This window comes from Diceros bicornis, chromosome 19, assembly GCF_020826845.1.
Source record: "Diceros bicornis minor isolate mBicDic1 chromosome 19, mDicBic1.mat.cur, whole genome shotgun sequence".
In the NCBI taxonomy this organism is placed as follows: domain Eukaryota; kingdom Metazoa; phylum Chordata; class Mammalia; order Perissodactyla; family Rhinocerotidae; genus Diceros; species Diceros bicornis.
The window spans coordinates 15,535,648-15,556,919 of record NC_080758.1 but is presented as its reverse complement, the minus strand read 5'-3'; the positions used below and the strand labels follow the sequence as shown (position 1 = coordinate 15,556,919).

The window sequence follows — 21,272 nt, the reverse complement described above, 5'->3', positions numbered from 1 at the left end:
TCCAATGACGTCACGGGGCCACTTTCCGGCCGGTGGCAGAGTCGGGCTGAAGTTGTGGGGGTCGGGGGCGCCATGGGGGCCACTGGCGACGCCGAGCAGCCGCGGGGACCTGGTGGGGCAGAGCGGGGCGGCCCCGAGCTGGGAGACGCGGGCGCAGCGGGGCAGCTGGTTCTCACGGTGAGGGCGCCCCCGGGGAGGCCAGGGCCGGGGCTAGGCTCGGGCCGGGCGGGGCCTCGGGCTCCCGAGACCCCGGCCCGCGGGCGAGAGAACGCGGCGGCTGGTGCTGCCGAGGGGGTTGGTGTTTTCGCGGTCCGACGACCTGAATTCAAATTCTGGTGCCGCCCTGCTGGCTAGGTGACGTGGGCCGGTCCTGTCAACCCCCGAGCTCCAGTGTCCTCTTTTATAAAATGGAGATGATCAGTGCCAGCCTCATAAAGTTGTGGGGATGGGATATAAATGCGGGTAGAGCGCCCAGCACGTCGTCTCCCACAGAGTAGGCCCTCGGTAACACTGGTTCCCGTCCTCCAGCCCTTCCTGAAAAAGTGGGGTTGGGACTTGAGAAGCAAAAAACTTTTCGTCGGTTCCTCGTCCCTGGCAGGGCCTTCCAACCACCGCCCTCCCGCCTGCCCTACGGTGGGAGAGGTGGTGAAAGCAGCTGAGAAGCAGGGATGTCTAGGTTTAACTTCATATCCACCCTCCACCCCCACCCCAGTGTCACGGGCCTCAGTGACATCTCCCTTGGTCCCCACAGAACCCTTGGAACATAATGATAAAGCACCGGCAGGTGCAGCGAAGGGGCCGCCGCTCACAGATGACGACAAGGTAAGGCTCGCCGTGGGTGGGACTTACCTCCCAGGCACTGGCTTGGATGGCAGTTTGGGGTCGCCGCTGCACAGGGCTGAGAAGAGATCGTCAGCCAGTAGAAAGAGCACTGGACTAAGAGAGAGGAGTCTCAGATTCTGTAACTCTATGTGTGACTTGGAGCAAATCCCTTCCCTCTCTGAACTCATGAACAAAATGAGGGAGAGGGTTGAATTAAACGATGCTTAAGATTCCTGACACTCACTGGCTCCGTGGTTGAGGGCTCTAGAGAGGCAGAATAGGGTGGAGGTTAAGAAAAAAGTGAGGCTGATAGTAGCATCCATTGCAGAGAAGGGAGAGAGCACAAGACGGACCTTTGGGATGCTGATTATGTTTCTTGACCTGGGTAGTGATTAAATGGATGTTCATTAAAAGTGTTGGTTGGAGCCGGCCCTGTGGCATAGTGGTTAAGTTCTGCTTCGGCGGCCTGGGTTCGCAGGTTCGGATCCCAGGCACAGACATACACCACTCATCAGCATTGCTGTGACAGTGACCCACATACAAAATAGAGGAATAGTGGCACAGATGTTAGCTCAGGGCTAATCTTCCTCAAGCAAAAAAAGAGGAGGATTGGCAACAGATGTCAGCTCAGGGCAAATCTTCCTCAGCAAAAAAAAAAAGTATATATATATATATAAAGGTGTATAGACTTTTCGTGTAAGTATTATAGTTCATAAAATGCCTTATCCATTTCATAGAGTTATTATGAGAATGCAATAAAGTCATGCATCTGTGTAGTTTGCACACAACTTGGGCACATAGCTAGTTTTCAGTAAAAGCTATCTATTGTCATTAAGGATCCTATATCAATAATTGGCTAGGCAGACTAGAAAAGGATATGTTTGGGACATGCCTCCTGACTGTGTCTCCTTCCTGAATGCAGTTTCACAGATCCTTCCATCTCCATGGACCTCCTCCGAGCTGTCTTGCAGCCTAGCATCAATGAGGAGATCCAGACTGTCTTCAACAAGTATATGAAGGTGAGAGGGACACAAAGATAAAAAATTAACACGGAGAAAAACTCATGGGCAGTCTTTTCCGGCATCACAGTCTCCCCGGGTCTCTCTAGTATGCAGAGATGTCTAAAGTTTTCCAATTCTGAACCCCTGAGAACTTTTTGCCCTCTTTGGGGGTAATTTGAATGCCTCTTTTTTTGCTCAGCTATCGTGAGGATGAAGTGACTTAATGTACTCAGCACTGTGCTTGGAACATAGCAACTACTTTTATTACTTGTTTAATAATATCACCATTATTACTGTTATTTAAAATTCTTTTCTAGGCCTCTAAATAAACTTCTACATGGCTTTACCTGAATGTCCCATGGTTGCTTCAAACCCAGCATTTTCAGAACTAAACTGTTTTTCTTTGTAAACCTCCTCCTCTTGTGTTTATTTATTCATTCAAGAAGTATTTGCTGAGTGCCTACCATAATGGCAGGCACTGTTCTAGGCACTGGAGGTGTAGCTGTGAACAAAATGAACAATATCCTTGACCTCTTTAAACAAATATGTACTGTGTTAGGGAATGCCAGAGAGAAGAGGAAGAGAGTGACCAGTGGGGAACAGGGTATTATTTTATAGATTGCGGCTAGGAAAGCCCTCTGATAAGAGGATATTTGAGCAGAGACCTGAATAAAGTAAGGAAAGAACAAGGCAGGCAGATACCTGGGGGAAGAGCAGTCCAGGCGGAGAGAACAAGGGCAAAGGCCCTGAGGCTGGAGTGTGCTTGGCACATTCAAAGCAACAAAGTGGCTACTGGGGCTGGAGCCCACTGAGCAAGAAGGAAAGTGGTGGGAGAGGTGATCAGAGATGTAACAAGGGCCCAGCTCATGCAGAACCTTTGGAGCCATGGTAAGGACTTTGGGTTTTATTATGGGTAAAATAGGGGCTCTTGGAGAGTTTTGAGCAGATCGGAACATTTTTAAAGGGTGACTCTGACCGCAGGAGGCCTATTAGGTGGCTTGGGTGTTAGTAGTAAAGATGTTGGGAAAGAGTATCTGTATGTATTTCAAAGGCAGCAAGAAGATTTGCCAGTGATTCTCATGGGCAGGGTAAAAGAAAAAGAAGTAAACGATTCCCAGGTTATTTGCCCTGGGAAGCTGTAAAAATTGAATTGCTATTGACTTGAGATGCAGAAGACAGAAACAAGCAGGGGAAATCAGGAGCTCAGTTTTGGACATGTTAAGTTTGAATGGGATCACCATTCACTTAGAAACCAGGGGTCTCTGCCTTCTCCTTCATCTTCCATATGCAATTGTGGAGACGTGTACATTCCACTTCACAATCCGTCAAGCATGCTCTTCTTCCTTGCCTCTGCCTTGGTTCAGACCTTTGTTATTTCTCACCCAGGCTCCTACTAAATCCCTAACTGCCTCTACTCTTTCCCTCCTTCAACCCACCTTCCATACAGCTGCCAGTGATCTCTAAAATGTAAATCCAACAGTGTCACTTCCCTATTTAAAATCCCTCAGCGACTTTCCATTGCCTTCTGGGTAAAATCCAAATTCCTTAACGTGGCATATGTGGCGCACTGTGATCAGACCCCAGCCACACCCCCCTGTATACCATGTTATTACTGCCCCTAATTTTTGCACATCCCAGAATGCACCATGTATTCTCATACCTCCACACCTTTACATATGCGGAAATAAAGAGGTTAAGCCACTAGGAAAAGGCTAGGTCAGAATTCAATCCAAGATTGTCTGCCTCCAAAGCCCTTTTCTTGTTGCTTGTTCCAATAGTGGATACCATGATTCAGGAACTTTCTTGCCTGGAAAAATGCTGGAGAAACACAATTTGTGGCTCTGGGCTCCCCTCTTATTTACTCTGAAGATACTTCCTTATCACACTTGTTTTCAGACAAGGTACAAATGATGTGATTACATCACAGCTTCAGATAAGTTCACACTCTTGATCGACCTCATCTTTTCACTTGGTTTGATGACGTTCCCAAATCTCAGCTACCCATTTTCTTAAAAATGTTTAGGATAATAACTTCTACATACAGCTGATCCTATCCAAGACATTGTTAATCTTTATTATTTATTTCTGTGATTACTAAATGCATGCACCTTTTTAAAAAAAATGTTCTAATAATATAGCTTATAAAATGGATTGATGGACGGATACAGGGATGGGTAAATGGATATGTGATAGCAAATATAGCGAAATGTTAATTATAGACTCTAGGTGGTAGGTATTAGATATTCATTGAATAATTCAACTTGTCTGTATGAAATTTTTCATAAGAAAATATTGGGAAAAAAGAATATGGATATTCTAAAAAGTAAAAACCAGAAGTCACTAAAACTCACCTCCCAGAGATACCAAACTGTTAACAGTGACTACATAGTCACCCATATTTATTTGTGTGTGTGTGTGTGCGTGCGTGCATGCGTGTGTGTGCGCGCGCACGCGCATATGCATGTTTAAAAAAATACATAGGATCAGTTTACCTGCCCTGTTCTGCAACTCAGTTTTTTCATTTAACGATATATTTTGGTCATGTTTCTAGGTCAGTACATAAAAGCTCACCTTGATTCTTTTGTAATAATTGCAGAGTAATCTATTATATGGTTGTACCGCAGTTAGTCACTAGAACATTCGGATTGTTTCCGGTTTTTCTCTGTTACAGACAGTGCTACACTGAACACTTTAAATGTATATCTTTGTTCATTTGTGAGAGTATTTCTAGGGGACAATTCCTAGAGATGGAACTGGTGGGTAAAAGGGAAAACATACCTTTCCCTTGAGAAAATTTCTCTCCAGAAAGGTTGTGCCTTTTTTCATTTTTAGCAGTAGTGTTTGAGAATGCCTTATTCATGACTGGATTTCGTTCTCAGGTCCAGAGGTAGCTTACACTCACCCCTATATATTCATTGCACTCCCCACCTCACAAACTGGTTGTAAAGTATCCAAATCATTATTTCAGCTAGCTTTCACTTAGCCAGTAGTCAACGCTGAACACCAGTATTAATCTCCAGTTTTTAGTTTTTTGTTTTAAAGTCAAACTCATCTGATCATTCCATTTAATTTGGCCTGAAGAATTTTCCTCCTAAACTCTTGAGGTCTCTAATCCAATGCTTTCACCCTCTTCTCCTTGGTTTGATGTTAACCACAAAGGCATTTGACCTTGCTAAATATAAAATGACAGTACATTCCCATAGTTTCTCCCACAGTAGGAGCACTGGTTATAGGTTCCAGAACTTTTCTTTACACCAGAGAGAACTAACACTTTCTTCTAGAGACACAACTTGGACTCTCGTTATGAATGTGTTCTCATTGCCTTGGTTTGGGGACCTCACATAACCTTGTCCCTCAGTGTTTTCAGGTTCAAGCTCTCCCTCTTACACAGTGGAGGAACCTTCTGCTTCCCTTTCTCCATGCAATTGGAGCTGCTGGTATCCTGGGGCTGTGGCCAGATCTCACTGCTCCCATCCCACATTGTTTCTTTCGGATTGGGCAAAGTCACAATTCAATTAGGGCCTTCTACTCTCTGGATCTTTTCTGGCCTACTCTGGCCTGTTCACCTCAGGCACTGGCATTCTTTTTTTCTTCTACAGAAGTAGTACACATACATTATAAAAACAGTCATCCACCCTATCGCCGCTGTTACTCTAATATATGTTCTGACAGTTCTTTTGTCTCTCTGTGTTTGCTTTTTGCTATTATATATAAATAGGCTCATACTGTGCTAAACTATTTTATAACTTGCCTCCTTCACTTGGCAGTATATCATGAATACCTTTCACATCAAAACTATATTCTCCTATACCATCCTTACTGTGATTTTTAATATTTGCATATTACTTCATGGTATATTAGTTATGGTAAATTATTCCATAATTTATTTAAGTTATACTTGGAGATTTAGGTTTTTCTTTGATTTTGCACTGTTTACACATTAACACTGTAATGACCATCCTTTGGGCACCTCCGTGATTATCCTCCTCCTTAAGAGAGGAGAGAGTGGGGAAATAGAGGCTGGGATATGAAATTAAATCTGTCTGATCTCAAAGCCATGCTCATAATCACTTTTCCCCTCTGTATGAGGGTAGGATAAGAGCTTCTCTTTTATATTCAGTTTCCTTCAACTTGATGCAAATTAGCAGGACTTCTGACCTTGTCCTCTATTGTACTTCTCCCTAGTTCTTCCAGAAGGCAGCACTGAATGTGCGAGACAACATCGGGGAAGAAGTGGATGCAGAGCAGCTGATCCAGGAGGCCTGTCGGAGCTGCCTGGAGCAGGTGAGACCAAAGGAGAAAGAGTTTTATCTCTTTAACTAATATGTATTGAGAGGCACAAGGTTTAGCCCTCTGGCACTGCTAAGAAATGTGATCCCATCGTCGGTGGTATTTTGGGGGATGCCCAACAAGCCACTTACATCCAGATAGTTCTTGGAGCTGTTGCTGACAGAGGGAAGAGAAGTAGCTACTATGTGCCAGGTACTGGGATAGATGCTGTCACATGCATTAGGTCATTTACATCCCAGAAGAAACCCTGTACTGAAGGTATATTTTAACCCCTAGTTTACAGATGAAGAAATTGTGGCTTAGAACAAGGAAGAGTTAGACTAGCTAAGGTCTGTCTCTCCTCTCTAAGTGCTTGTGACTTGATCCTTCAAGTAGTCACAGGCTCTTTTGGTATCATGGGGACTGTCACCCTTTCTGCCTCTCAAAGTGTGGTCAGGAGGCATGACATCAGGTCTATAAATGGCTATGCTCCCAAGATAGTAGTGAACCTGTTTGCCTGTGTCAGCTGCTGTTATTAATAGGAATTGTCAGCATCACCCATATTCTGTGTTTGACTGTGAAACCATTAGCTGTCAGAGATGGAAATTTCTTCATAATCAGAGCCACAGGGCTGGTTTGAGTTCAGTCCTATGAGGGTAATTATCAGGAGATGAGAGAGAAACGTCTTCTGGGAGGCTGGCTGACTAGCTACTCAGGCACAGCCTCAGAAAAGAGCAAGACAAGGGCCTGGACCTCAGCTTTGAAACGGCAGAACTCCATCCTGTCAGTGCAGTTAAAGTCGATCAATCTGGTTCTCATAGACTATTAAATTTAAGCTAACCCAATTCATTAAGAGGCCAATTCATTAATACACTCCGGGACTGTAGTGTGTTATAATCAGTTGTAACATTTGCTTATAATAAAACATGACAGTTTGCTAATAATATTCTTATAAGTTTGAGCTGAATCAAGATTAAATTGGTAAAACCTTCACTGTCACTTGCATCCCAAAATGCTTTCTTGAGTTTTTTTATCTCTTTAACTAATATGTATTGAGAGCCTACTCTGTGCCCAGTTCAGGATGGACATTGTCCTTACCCCCCGAGCCCTGACATTACTCCAGTAATCATATAGTAGATCTATAACTACAAACTGTTAGAAGTGCTGTAAGCATAGAAGGCAATGAGAGAGCACACTAGAGGATACAGGGCCCAGAGGCAGAAGGGAGTAGGAGTATGTCTAAGGGACAGAAAGAAGCCAGTGTGGCTGGTTTTCAGAGGTGGGAGAGAATGATGAGGACGGAGAAGTAGGCAGAGACCAGATCAAGCACAGGACTGCCAGCCAAATTATAGATGGGGAGTTTTAAGCAGAAGAGCTGCCTAATGAGATTTGCATTTTGAAAGATCACTCTGGCTGCCATGAGGAGACTGGTTTGGGAAGCTGCCAAGGAGATTGGAAGGGAAATTTATGAGACTATTCAGGAGTCCCAGTGAAAGGTGAAGATGAAGTTGAGTGAATTGGGCATAACCTGAACTCCATGAATGGTTATACCTTTCCAGTCTCCTGAATCCCCATGTCCACCTTCCGAAGTCCCCCTTTCCAGTATTGATGTAAGTGGGAAGCCAGAGTAGGGAACAGAAGGGTCTGTGGTCAGAGCAGATGGAATCAGAGCACAGGAAGGCCCAGAGTTTCATCCTCATCCAACCTGAAACCACACAAATCAAGAAACTTTGAACAAGTCTTCTAACCTTTCTGACCTTCAATTTCCTCATCTCTAAAATTGAGAATAAGACCACTCCCCACCACCAGTGGTTTGCTGTGAGGCTTGAATGGGATAAGAGACGTGAACTACCACACAGCGTGAATACGCAGAGCACAGAACATACTAGATGTTAAATTCATGGTAGCTATATTCACAATTATACATATTGCTGCCTCACAACAGAGCCTAGCTTTCGGGTGGCCAGGATACTTGGAAGCTCTTTGGGGTCCTCATGTCTAAACTGCAGGCAGAACTTCTTATTGCATTAAAAGACTCCTCAGACTGTATGTGATTTGATTAGACTAGGGTTTTTTCTTAGTTTGGGTTGGGTTAAGACTTGATTTGCTTGTTTTCACTTCTGATACCACGTCCTGACCATCTCAGTCGTGTTCCCTGATCTCCTTAGCTACCCCTTTACAGGTGCTTCTTAGGGAGAAATGGCTGATCTTATCTACAGTATGTTGCTTGGATTTTTTGTTTGTTTGATTGTGTTTTGCGGAATAGTTATTTTTATTTGTTCATTTTATTTGTACAAGTAATATACATTCATTAAGAAACACTTGGCATAGTGGTTAAGAAGGCAAGTTTTCTCTTGATTTAGACTGCCTAGATGTGAGTCCTGGCTTTACCACTGAGAAGCTGTGTGACCTTCAGCAAGTTACCTCACATACCTAAACCTCTGTTTTCATATCTGCAAAATGGGGGTCGAGGTTCTCTCTCATAGGATTGTTGTGAGGATTAAATGTGGCGCTACTCTTAGAGCATTTAGATCAGTAACAAAGACTCAATGTGTTACCTGCTGCTAGTGTTATCTTAAAATCAGAAAATAAAAATTATAAGGAAGAAAATTAAAATTTCTCATAATCTCACTACCAACAATAACTTCTGTTAATATTTTGATGTGTTTCCTTCTTTTCCCTGTGTATGTTTCTGCACAGGTCACCAGTAACCTCCGTGTTGTCAGATCCTGTGGACCCTAACTGTCCTCGGCTTACTCAGCTTCTTTGTGGCATTTGTTGCAGTGGGTCATTTCATGTTTCTTGGAACGCTCCTCTCTTGGCTCGAGTGCTTTGACTGTTGGTGCATTCACGAGTTCAGTCCTCAGACCTCTTCTCTTCTGTTTCTCACTCTCATTCTAGCTGATTTCACCTAGTCCTGTGGCTTTGAAGCCAGTTTAACTGCTAATGATTCCCAAATGTGTATCACAGCCCTGAGCTGCTTCCCCTCTTGCCTTCCTCTAGTCCATTCTCACAGCAGCCAGACCCTTCTTTTTAAAGATCAATTGGACTGTGTCACTCTCCTCTTTAAAACCCTTCAGTGACTTCACGTTGCAGGCAGAACAAAACGCTAGTGCCTCACCATGACTCACAGAGCCCTACCTGGACTGGCTCCTGCCTATTTCTTTAACTTCGTCTCATCCCACCTCCCACTTATTGACTATATTCTAGCTGGACTGGAATACTTTCTGCTTCTCCACACACCAAGCTCAGGGCCTTTGCACTTGCTGTTCTCACTGCCTGGCATGCTCTACCCTTAACTCTTTACATAGCTGGCTCCTTCTTTTCTTCAGATTTAGCTTAAATATGGCCTCATCAGAAAGGCCTCCCCTGGCCCTCCATCTAAAGTAGCCCTGCCATCTGGCTCCCTTTCCCATCTCCAGTTAATTTCTATCACCTTACTTGTTTATTTACACCATTTATTTCAATCTGGAATTATTAATAGTTCATTTGTTTATTTTATGCCTCCCTCCCACCCCCACCTCTGCTAAAATCTTGAGTTTTGCAAGAGTTGAGGCCTGATGTTGTTCACTGCTGTGTTCCTAGCCCTAGAATGTGACTCTTACTATGTGTACACTGTTGAATGATCGAGTGAATGAATGAATGAATGAATGAATAAACAAACGAACGAACAAATGGCAAATGAACACACAAGTTCCTGCTCTCACAGAACTTACAGCCTTGTTAGGCAGACAGGTATGAGTTAAATTACCACACAGACGTGTGCATAATTACACACTGGACTGGGGCACTCTTCACTGAAAAGGGACAGCATTTGGAGGAGAAGATCATGAGTTCAGTTTGGGGCTTAGCAAATTTCAGACATCCATGCATAGACATGGGCAGACCGTTTGTTATATAAATCTGGAGATCAAAGGAGAGGGTACAGCTGAAGATACAAATTATGGAGTCATCAGTTTAGAGATGTTAATTGAAGCTGTGAGCATAGATGAAAGCAGGTAGAAGACCTAATGAAAGAGGATAGAATGAAAAGAACCAGACTGAGGAAGGTGAACCAGCAAAGGCTGAGAAAGAGTTGCCAGAGAAGAAGAAGGAAAACCAGGGAAGTGTGGCCAAGGAGCCAGTAGAAAAGAGTGTTTGCAGAGAGAGGGAGTGCTCAGGGCTGTGCTGCCCCAGAGGTCACATGAACACAACTCTGCATGGCCTCCAGGGCCTCTGCCAACCTCACCCCACTGCTCGCTCACCACTCTCTCCTGTGCCCACCACTTGCTAGGCCATCTTTTTCTTCTTCAAATGAGCCAAGTCTGGTCCCGCTTTAGGGCTTTTGTGCTCTTCGGTGCTGCTGAAACACGCTTCTCTGCAGTTTTTTCTTGTCGCTGGCCGCTTCTCCTTCACAGCGCGGCTCCGAGGCTGCCTTCTCAGCAAGTCCTTCCCTGACCACCTGCTTAAAGGAGTCCTCTGGCAATTCTCTGCCACATCTGTCATGATCCAAAATTACCTTGTTTATATGTTTATTTATTTGCTTATTATCCAGCTTGCCCACAGAATGAAAGCTCCACAAGAACAGGGATCTTGCTTGTGCTGTTTAGTGCTGTGTCCCCAACACTTATGCACTAGGTACTTAATATTTATTAAATGAAGATCAGCAGCTTACTGAGGAATATGTATTATATTAATGCATTTACTTAGGAAAAATATATAGTATATATGTACGTGGAAAAAAGTAATGAAGAATTCACATTGAAATATTAACAGTATTCTGTAGGTACTGAGATTTCAGGTTTGATTTTTTATTTGCTTGTTTACATTTTCTAATTTTTCAGCAATGACCATTAATTACTCCCATTTTTTAAAAATTAGGTATCTATTTATATGCATATCTTGGGGTGCCTTTGTACTGACCATGAAAAAGTTTTAAACCAGTTTGGAGTTGTGTTTATAAAAATGGAAGCAGAGAGCCTTATGCACCAAAATAGTGACTGTTAACACTTGGTCTTTTCCCTTCAGGCTAAACTACTGTTTTCAGATGGAGAAAAAGTAATACCCAGATTGACTCATGAGCTTCCAGGGATAAAGGTCAGAGTCACTGTGTCCTGGGGTATTGGAGGGGGAGACCAATCAGGTCGGGAGGCAGGTGAACTCTGTGGGCCCAGGGAGGTCTCACATACCATCCATTTGTGGGAGCAGATCCAAACAGCATCATGGTAGGAGGGCTTCTGAGGCCTGGCTCAGGGAGGGGCTGGAGTGGGTAGTCCCAGGGCTCTGTCTTCTGCAACCCCAGGAGACCTGCAACTCCCAATTACTGGCCTTCTACTGACTCCCTGCCCTTCTCCTCCAGCGTGGCCGGCAGACAGAGGAGGAATGTGCCCATCGAGGAAGCCCCATTCCCAAAAAGGTAAGCCATCTCCTCATTTTATGGCAGAGAAAAGGCCCTGCAGCTCCAAAAGAAGATAATAGGCTTCCTCAGTGCACCTTTGAGCCTTTCTAGCATGAGAGGCAGGAACCCTGGAAACAGTCACTCTCCCTATTACTCTCAAGCATCATTTGGTCTCTTTGGAAAATCATCTCCACCAGGAACCCTGGACCTGCCAGTGGGATGGAGTGGGGTGGGGCTTCCCACAGGGTCAGGCCTCTGACAGCTGTTCTTTGTGGCAGAGGAAGGGACGGCCTCCTGGACACGTCCTGTCAAATGACCGGGCAGCCGCCGGCATGGTGTGAGTAGGGGCCAGCAGAGCCGAAGGGAGGAGCAGGGAGGGTGTGGGCCTGGAGGAAAAGCGGCCAGACTTCTGTGCCTGGTGAAATCAGATCCATCTGTTTAAGTGCCCACAGAGAAGTGTTACCCTGGTTTGAGGGTGGGCAAAGAAGGCAGCGAGAGGAGGTTGGTTTAGCCTGTTTTTGCCCCAGAACAGTTCAGCCCAGAGTGATTAAATACCAGAGGTTTTTTATTGTTAATACAGTATCTATTGAATGTTTATAATGTGCTGTAACTGGTCTAAACAACTTACATACTTCACCTTTTAATCCTTACAGCCACCCTCTAATGAAGATATAATTAATTTTGCAGATAAGGAAACAGACTCAAAGAATTACTTGCCCAAGGTCATACAGCCAATAAGGGGCAAAACTCTACTACGTTGCCTCCAGGATGGTCATTTTCAAAGATTTTTAAGCAACAGAATCTTTTTTTCAAACAAAACTTTACATGGAAGCCCAATATATAAAGCAGATAAGCCAAACTGGTCTGGTTAAGAGGGATGGGGGTAGTTTGAAACCATTGGCTCAGGAGATGGAATAGTATTAATCATCGTACCTTAGATTTGTCTCCTGCGTGGAGCAAGTTCATTTCTCACAGACACAGGATAGGTAAGGCAGATGCTGCCATTTTCTCCTTTTGACAGATGAGAAAACTACAACTGAGAGAGGTTCCTGGACTTGCCCATGTTGCTAGGTAATATCAGAGCTAGTCCTAGAATGGCTTCTAGTCCAGGGCTTTTTTTGCTATGTACCTCCTCTGCCGGGTTACCAGGAAGAAGTACGCCCAGGGCTCAAGTGAGAGCATATGCGGAGATCCCATATGCTCTTCCAGTCCTAGGCCTGACCTTGGAGAATTCACTTGCTTCTTTCCTTCCAATCAGATGGAAACCAAAATCCTGTGAACCAATTCGCCGAGAAGGCCCTAAGGTATGATTATGTGAGCAGTGACCGCTATCCCAGGGAGACTCAGTCAAGGCTCTGGGGCCCACCATGAGGGAAAGGGCTGGGGGTGGTGAAGGATGTGGGCACGCCATTCCAGAGCCATCTCTCCTCGTCCCCTGCCCCCCACCCCCCACCCCCACGCTGGCCTCCTAGAAGGATCCCAAGTAGGGATTGGAATTAGGGGCAAAGCAAAGAGAGGGCTTGAGTCTTTGCTGAAGCTTTCTCCTCGCAAAAGCTAGTGGTCACTTATTCGGTATTTAATATGTGACAGGCACTGTCCTAAATCTTTTGTATGGATTATCTCATTTAATCTTTATAACAACCTTATGCGAAAGATTCTGTTACCCTTCTATAGTTGAGGAGCTTTGTTTCCTACCAACTCCTTTGTAGGCAGAAATTACCTTATTTTATCTAGTTATCTTATAGGCTTAATACGCCTGAGCACGCTAAGGCTTAGAGAGTTGCCCAAAGTCACATACCTATTAAGTGGTAGAGCCAAGTTTCAAACCCAGGGTCTATTGACACCAGAGTCTGTGCTCTTAACCATTAGCCTCTGTTGCCTCCAAAACAGTTGTTTGCAAGCTCTTTTAGCAATAGAATCCTTTCTTCAAATAAAATCATATATGGAAGCCCAGTAAGGTAGATAAAAGCTCCACGGTCCTGGTTGAGGCTGTGTCCAGGAGAAATGGTCTACCTTTTTTCTTACTGGCCCTTTCTGCTTTTTCGCTGGTGACCACACCTTTCTTCTTAAACTCTGCTCCCTTAGAGCGGGTCATCCTGCATTCTCCTGGATCTTTCTGTTCCCCTGTAAACATCCCTTCTCTCTTTTATAAGTTCTTCCTCAGCAGTGACCCATGTAAATGGGCATTCCCCAGAATTCTCTCTCTGGCCCACTTCTCCACCTAAAGTTTCTCTCTGGGTGATCTACATCATCCACTCTTGTGGTTTCAAGGACCAGTACATGCTAAAGTTCCCATACCTCTTTGTTCGTCCCATACCTCCTTCTAGTTTAAAACTTGTATATCCTACTGTCTGCTAGACCTCTCTGCCTGGAATTTTCATGTATTTCAAACTCAGCATATCCAAAATTGAAATCAGAATCTTTCCTCATAGACCTTCTTTTACAGTCTCTACTTACTCATCTTTGCTTCTTCCTTTCCGTCCCCTGTCTACAGCCAGTGAAATCCTGGAATTATTCTACCTCCTAAATGTAGCAGAGTTCCTATTCCTTCTCTTCATCCTTACTGCTATGCTAGCTCAGACCCTCATCTTCTCTCAAGAATGCTTTATTCCAGCAACCTCTAAACTGCTCTTCCTGTCTGTAATCTTGCCACTTCAAATCCATTAGCCACATTCAGAAGAGTGAGCTATCTTTAAAGCAAATCTGGCTCTCCCTGTTTAGAGGCCCTCAATGACTCCCCACGGCCTACAGAATAAATAAAGTGCAAACCCCTAAACGAAATGCACTTGTGGCCTCCAGCCCCTCTCTGCTTCTCTCTCCAGCCTCATCAATGCCGCTCCCTAATTTGTGCTCTCTCCTTTTGCAAAACAGAATTGCTTGTAGTTTCTCCAACATGCCAAGCCAATGCTCACCTGCCTTTGTTCTCGCCACGCCTTCTTCCTCACCTCTACCATGTCTCACTTGTGCTCACCCTATCAGAATTAACTTGGGAATTAACTTCTTCAAGGAAGCCTTCCTTTGGCACCTCCCTCGCCCGGCACTCATCTGTACCATTGCCCATCTCATGACGGTGTAATTATCTGTACCTACATCTGTGGCCCCCTGGAGAACAGAGACTGTATCTTATTCATCTCTTTATCTCCAGTATCTAGCACAGGGCCTATAATATTGTAAATACTTGATTTCTTGAATCAAGATTTATTGAATAACGGATGAGGGTGGGGTAGGAGAGGGCAGAGGGAGGAGTGTTTCTGTCCTGCCCACCAGATAAACCTCACCCTCATCAGCTGTTCTGTTTTTTGCATAGTGGGACCCAGCTCGGCTGAATGAATCTACCACCTTTGTGTTGGGATCTCGAGCCAACAAGTAAGTCTCAGAGCTTTGGTGCTGAAGTGGGGGAAGCTTAGGGGTCTACCACTAGGACTGCAACTGCTGGATTCCTCACCGCTCTCTGTTACTTTTCAGGGCCCTGGGAATGGGGGGCACCAGAGGGAGAATCTACATTAAGCACCCGCACCTCTTTAAGGTAGGTAAGTGCCAGGAGTTAGGCAGGCCATTGCCGTGGGAGTGGATCGCATTGGACTCTAGATGGCACAGAGAAACTTGGAACAAACACTGATCTGGGAGTCAGGACATCTGGGTTCTAGTGGCCTCTCTGCCATTAACCTTTACCTTTTGTAATTCACTCAGTACCTCGGTGCCTCACTAATAATAGCAACTTTCCTTGTATTGTATATCAAACACATTTTTAAGTGCTACACTTAATTATCTCATGGAAATGTCCTTTGAGATAGGTATTGTAGGGGCCGGCCCGGTGGCGTAGCGGTTAAGTGTGCGCTCTCCGCTTCAGCCGCCTGAGTTTCGCAGGTTGGGATCCTGGGCGCGGATCACCGCACCGCTTGTTAAGCCACGCTGTGGCAGCATCCCATATAAAGTAGAGGAAGATAGGCATGGGTATTAGCCCAGGGCCAATCTTCAGCAAAAAAGAGGAGGATTGGCATCAGATGTTAGCTCAGGGGTAGTCCTCCTCACAAAAAAAAACAAACAAAAAACAAGATAGGTATTGTTATCCTTCTTTTACAAGTTAAAAAAAAAACAAAGGTTGAGACAGGCTTTGACTTGCCCAAAGTTACTTAGCTGGTAAGTAGTGAGTTAGGATTCAAATCCACGTCTGTCTTCAGCAAAGCTCTTAACCACAGCCTTATTTGGTTATCTGTAAAAGAGATTGAAACAAAGCAGAGGTTTTAACTCTTTGCAAAGAGGGGACTCCTCTCCTGAGAGCAGCTATGCTTTGGTCTCCACTGTTTGAGAATATGGGGTGGGAGGGGGGGTGGTCATGAATTCACTCACTCTCTTAAATCAATTTCTATTTTTGTTTTTTAATTTTTTTTTTAATTTATTTATTTTTCCCCCCAAAGCCCCAGTAGATAGTTGTATGTCATAGCTGCACATCCTTCTAGTTGCTGTATGTGGGACGCGGCCTCAGCATGGCTGGAGAAGTGGTGCGTTGGTGTGCGCCCGGAATCCGAACCCAGCAGCGGAGCACGCGCACTTAACCGCTAAGCCACGGGGCCGGCCCATGAATTTCTATTTTATCAGTCACAAAAGCATCCAAATATATTAGAAAAATAGTAGTCTGTGTGTGTTCAAGACGTGTTTTTTTGCACTTGTATGTAAAGTTTGGTGCCTCTTGCCAAAACCACACAGCCCCTTTGGGGTCCCAGAATCATGGGCTCTGTCTACTACATTCTGTGCAAGTTCAAGTTCTTTGAAGGGCAGACCTGCTTCCTCTACTTTTTCAGTTTTATTTTCTGGGATTCCCAACACCTAGACAATTTCACTACTTGCTACTTCTTCATTTTTCTCTCTTAGTGTCTTCACTCTTATTGTTCCCTTTACCTGGATGACCTTCCTCCCTCACCCTTATGACTGCCTGACTATTCTTTAAGATGCACGTCCTCCAAGAGCCTTGCTTGCATTATCCCCCCAATGGATGTGCTCTTGGACCTACTTTGACTTCCTGTTGCACAATGGTTAAGAGTATAGTTTCAGTCCCCATTCCATGACCTATCCATGACCTTGGGCAAGTGGCTCCATATTTCTGAGCTTGTTTTGTCATCTATAAAATGGAGATGATACAGACCAATCACTTAGGGTTGGCAGAATTACGAGAGAGTGCAGTGAAGCACCCAGCACAATGCCTGGTGCGTGGCACGTGGCACGGGCTCGGTAAACGTTCGTCACTATTACCAGCAGACTTGCCCAATTCTAGACCCACCGTTTGTAATAAACCCGCAACCCGCACTCTCATTACCACTGGATATTATCTCTCATTTTAATCTTTCCAGTCTGATAAGTGGAGGGAAAATGTTTTTGTTGTTTTACTTTGCTTTTAATTCTCTATTGGTGAGGATAAGCATCATTTCATTCATTCAGAATCTATCTGTATTTCTTCTGTAAAGTGCCTGTTATATCTTTTGCCCATTTTTCTGTCATTCAAAAGGCATTATTCAAATTTTTATTTTCCTTTTTATCTTTTTTGAATTATAGAAATCATATATAAACTCATTCTTGTAAAAAAATTCAAACAATACACAGAAGCCAATAGGGAACAAAACAAAGTTCCCCTTCACCCTTGACCCTGACTCTCCTCCCCTAGAGGTCACCAACGACAACAGTGGTGGCATCCGTCAGTCCCCTCCCTATGCACTTCTGTGTGTGTGTCCATCCTTTGTCCTTTAGTGATATTTTATGTTACTGAGATCATACTATATATATTGTTCTCTGATTTTATTTTTTTCACCCAAACTTCATTCATTCATTGAACAAATACTTATCGAGTGCTGAGCCTCCTCAAAGTGCTAGAGATAAAGGAGTGAACAAAGCAGACACACAAACTCCGTGTCGTCACGGAGCTTACTTGTACTGCAGGGCAAACTGTGGCCTCTAGGCCAAATCCAACCTGCAGCCTATTTTTGTCCAACTCAGGGTTTTTAGATTTTTAAAGGGTGATGTAAAAAAAAAAAGAAAGAAAAATACGTGACAGAGATGTGTGTGGCCGGAAAAGCCTAAAATATTTACTAACTGGCCCTTTACAGAAAAAGTGTGCTGACCACTATAAATCTAGTGCATAATATCCTTGAGGGCCGGCCCCGTGGCTTAGCGGTTAAGTGCTCGCACTCCGCTGCTGGCAGCCTGGGTTCGGATCCCGGGCACGCACCGACGCACTGCTTCTCCGGCCATGCTGAGGCCACATCCCACATACAGCAACTAGAAGGATGTGCAACTGTGACATACAACTATCTACTGGGGCTTTGGGGGAAAAATAAATAAGTAAAATTATAAAAAATATATATATATCCTTGAGATTTGTCCATGTTATTAAATTAAATTGTCTCCCTCATTTTATGTTTAACAGCTATATAGAATTCATACAAGAGATATTCCATAATTTATTTCATCGCTCCCCTATTAATGGATATTTAAGTTTTTTCCAACAGGTTTGCTATTATAAACAGTGCTGCACCAAACATCCTTGTGTTTGAGTGATTCTAAAGGATAAATCCCTGGAAATGGGATTGCTGGATCAGAAATTTTAAAACTTTGACTGATACTTATATTACTTGGGAAATAAAATGATTATTTAAACTCAAAGAGTAGTAACCGTATAGCCCAGATTTCCCAACTCGGCCTATTTTATAAAACCTACCTTTATTAAGCACTTATTATGTGTCAGATACTATATTTAGCACTTTTTAACCACTATCTCATTTATTTTTAACAACAACCCTGTAAGATAAGTATTAATCCTCTCTGTTTTACAAATGAAGAAACTGAGTCTCAAGGAAATTATTGCCCAGGTTTACACCGTCAATAAGTGGCAGAGGGGGCCGGCCCAGTGGCACAAGTGGTTAAGCGCGCACGCTCCGCTGTGGCAGCCCGGTGGCCCAGGGTTCGCAGGTTCGGATCCCGGGCGCACACCGACACACTGCTTGTCAAGCCATGCTGTGGCGGCGTCCCATATAAAGTGGAGGAAGATGGGCACGGATATTAGCCCAGGGCCAGTCTTCCTCAGCAAAAAGAGGAGGGTTGGCAGATGTTAGCTCAGGGCTGATCTTCCTCACAAAAAAATAAAATAAAATAAGTGGCAGAAACTGGAATTTAAACCTTGTTTGTCTAATTCCAAAGCCAGGTTCTTAACCGTGATGCTATACCACATCCCCCCAGATCATGAAGTGTCCTGATTTTTGTTTTAGAAAATACGGTCACTATAATAATCACATGTGTTGTAAGCTACCGCAGACCATTATTTCAAAGAGGGGTAGAGCTCTAAAATAAGAGTCACCAGTCTGACCAGTTGCCAGAGATGCTGTGTTTCGAGAAAAGAAGGGGGTGGGGATTAGAGGTGTACTAAACCTCTGGGAATTGGGTCCCATACCCTGGCCTCTTGGGCTCGGCTCCACTAGCTCTGAAGAGGTTGGTGAGCCCACTACAGCCACCAGGCTAGGACAAGGTCTTGTTGGTCAGAACTGCTCAAGGGCCAAGAGTATGCTCTGGGACCAAATGAGAAAAGCCCCTTGCGCCAAACTAATGCCTGTCTGTGACTTCATCCCTCACAGTATGCAGCTGACCCCCAGGACAAGCACTGGCTGGCTGAGCAGCATCACATGCGGGCAACAGGGGGGAAGATGGTAAGCATTGTTCGCACGTGCCACTGCCAAAGACCCATCCAGCCCAGGGACCAGGGTTCTGGCTATTGGTGGCAGCTTACCTCCAAATCTGAGAGACTCTCAAAGCTCTCCAGGATGAATGTGGACAGGGAGACTTGTATGGTTAGAGAGGGCCCATTCCTTCATGCTGAAGAGCAGGCTGTAATCCCTGGATTCCCTTCCCTGTCCCTAGGTCTCCCACACAGCACCCCCTCGCCCTACCACGTCATCCCTCCTATTTAGATTGTATTAGCTTTGCATAAGAATGACAGGTACAAAACACACTTAACACTACTTTTCTCTTGTGTGCCATTAACAGATTTCACTCATAGGTCATAACACTCTTCCACCAGACACAGCTATAGAGTCTTTTCTCAACACAGTACTCCAGGCGGCACCCCTCATCCATAGGGGTTAATACATGCAATGAAACTTGTTTGCCACATTTGGCAGCAGCTTCCAGAATCACCTCTACTTAAAGAGTTCTCAGCTCATATCAAGCAACAACCCTAGGAAAATCATTGTTGCATGTGTTCTAAAACTGTTGTGGAGGGCTTTGTCCATCACATGCGGTGTCCCCCAGCTGAGGACTCAACTTAGTGCCACCGCTGGGACTGTTAAAAATTCAGTGGCCTTGCAAACCAGTATGCCCTCTCCTTTCTGGCAGGGAAAGCTATCTTTTATTTTACTACTCTACTTATGCCTACACTCTTTGTTTGAAAAAAGATTTCAGGGAACTTACCATTGATACAGAAAATACAACATAATATAAATAAGAAATAGGGGGAAAAAGGAAAGGCAGGATCTAAAATTAAGCCACAAACAAGACTAGTTTTAAAAAAGTGTTTTTCTAATTGCTGACCTGGGAGACGAGTGTACTTCTATGGGTTCACACAAATTCAGCTCCAGGACCCTCTCAGGGACACCTGATCTGTTACATAGTTCACAATGCCCGTAAGATGAAGACAGTCAGATTACTCAAGGGACACACAATTATTCCTGACCCTAAAACTAGACAGAAGTGTCTTCCACAGAAGACTTGCTCATGTGAGGAACAACATCCCCCGTATGGTAAGCTCACAAGAGGGCTCTCTCCCACTGCAGATCATGGCATTGTGTCAAAGCCATTCTGCAGACCCCAGGCAATACAGCCTAGTTAGTAGACAGCCGTGCAGTTTATCACGTTTTCCCTTTTGCCACAAAGTTCAAAACCAAATCATCTTAGCTCCTAGAGTTAACATATGGCTTCCTCCTCCTGATTTCCTGTTTCCATGTATATTTTGCTAGCTCTCTTGCCATTTTATTTTAAGCTACTTCAGGGTCCTTTTTCAGAAGAGGAGGAGGCTGTAAATAATTTAGTCACCAGTCCCCACTCCCCCACCAATAAAGTTTCTATTTGAGTGAAAGATTGTCTCAGGGAACAATTCCCCAGTCTCCCTACTAACTCTCCCCTACTAAATTGTAACTATGCCCACCTCCCTTCCAGCCCTTAGAGTAAGCAGATGTTTAATAAAATGTTATTAAGTTGAACTGAAATGAATCACAGGCAATGACTACTCTCCTTTGCTCCTGCCCCAGGCCTACCTCCTCATTGAGGAGGACATCCGGGACCTCGCTGCCAGCGATGACTACAGGTAAAACCAGTGATCTGTCTGCTACCTTTCCCCCTGCCTCACAGTAGTCCCTGGGATGAGCCTGGGCCTATATCCTCCTTTGCTGCAACTTTCTTCCTCATTTCTGTTCCAGAGGATGTTTGGACCTAAAGTTAGAGGAGCTGAAATCCTTTGTCCTACCCTCCTGGATGGTTGAGAAGATGCGAAAGTACATGGAGACACTACGGACAGAGAATGAGCATCGTGCTGTTGAAGCACCTCCACAGACCTGAAGCCATGTCCCCTGGCTACATTTGGCAGCCTTCCTCTGAAGCCCTCTTACCCACGTGGCTGAGGCCACCACTGGGATGGATCTCAGCAGCATTAAGCTGTGCCTGGGCTAGTTTGTAGTGACTCACTGCAGAGCGCTCCCAGACTGGCATGTAGTTCTACATTTGTAAAGTTATTGGGATAGGAAGCAATTAAAGAGTTTGTAATAAAC

At 44.5% G+C, this 21,272-nt stretch overlaps 1 protein-coding gene across 1 annotated transcript; it reads left to right on the top strand.

The window, feature by feature from the left end:
* Nucleotides 1-65: 65 nt before the first annotated feature.
* Nucleotides 66-21,272, top strand: DNTTIP1 (deoxynucleotidyltransferase terminal interacting protein 1). The gene is made up of 13 exons (XM_058562608.1): nt 66-177; nt 752-822; nt 1,745-1,841; nt 6,009-6,107; nt 11,100-11,168; nt 11,431-11,487; nt 11,748-11,806; nt 12,728-12,773; nt 14,777-14,835; nt 14,935-14,995; nt 19,089-19,160; nt 20,757-20,812; nt 20,925-21,272. Exons 1-13 carry the CDS (start codon nt 73-75, stop codon nt 21,061-21,063), a joined length of 990 nt encoding a protein of 329 aa, XP_058418591.1. The 5' UTR covers nt 66-72; the 3' UTR covers nt 21,064-21,272.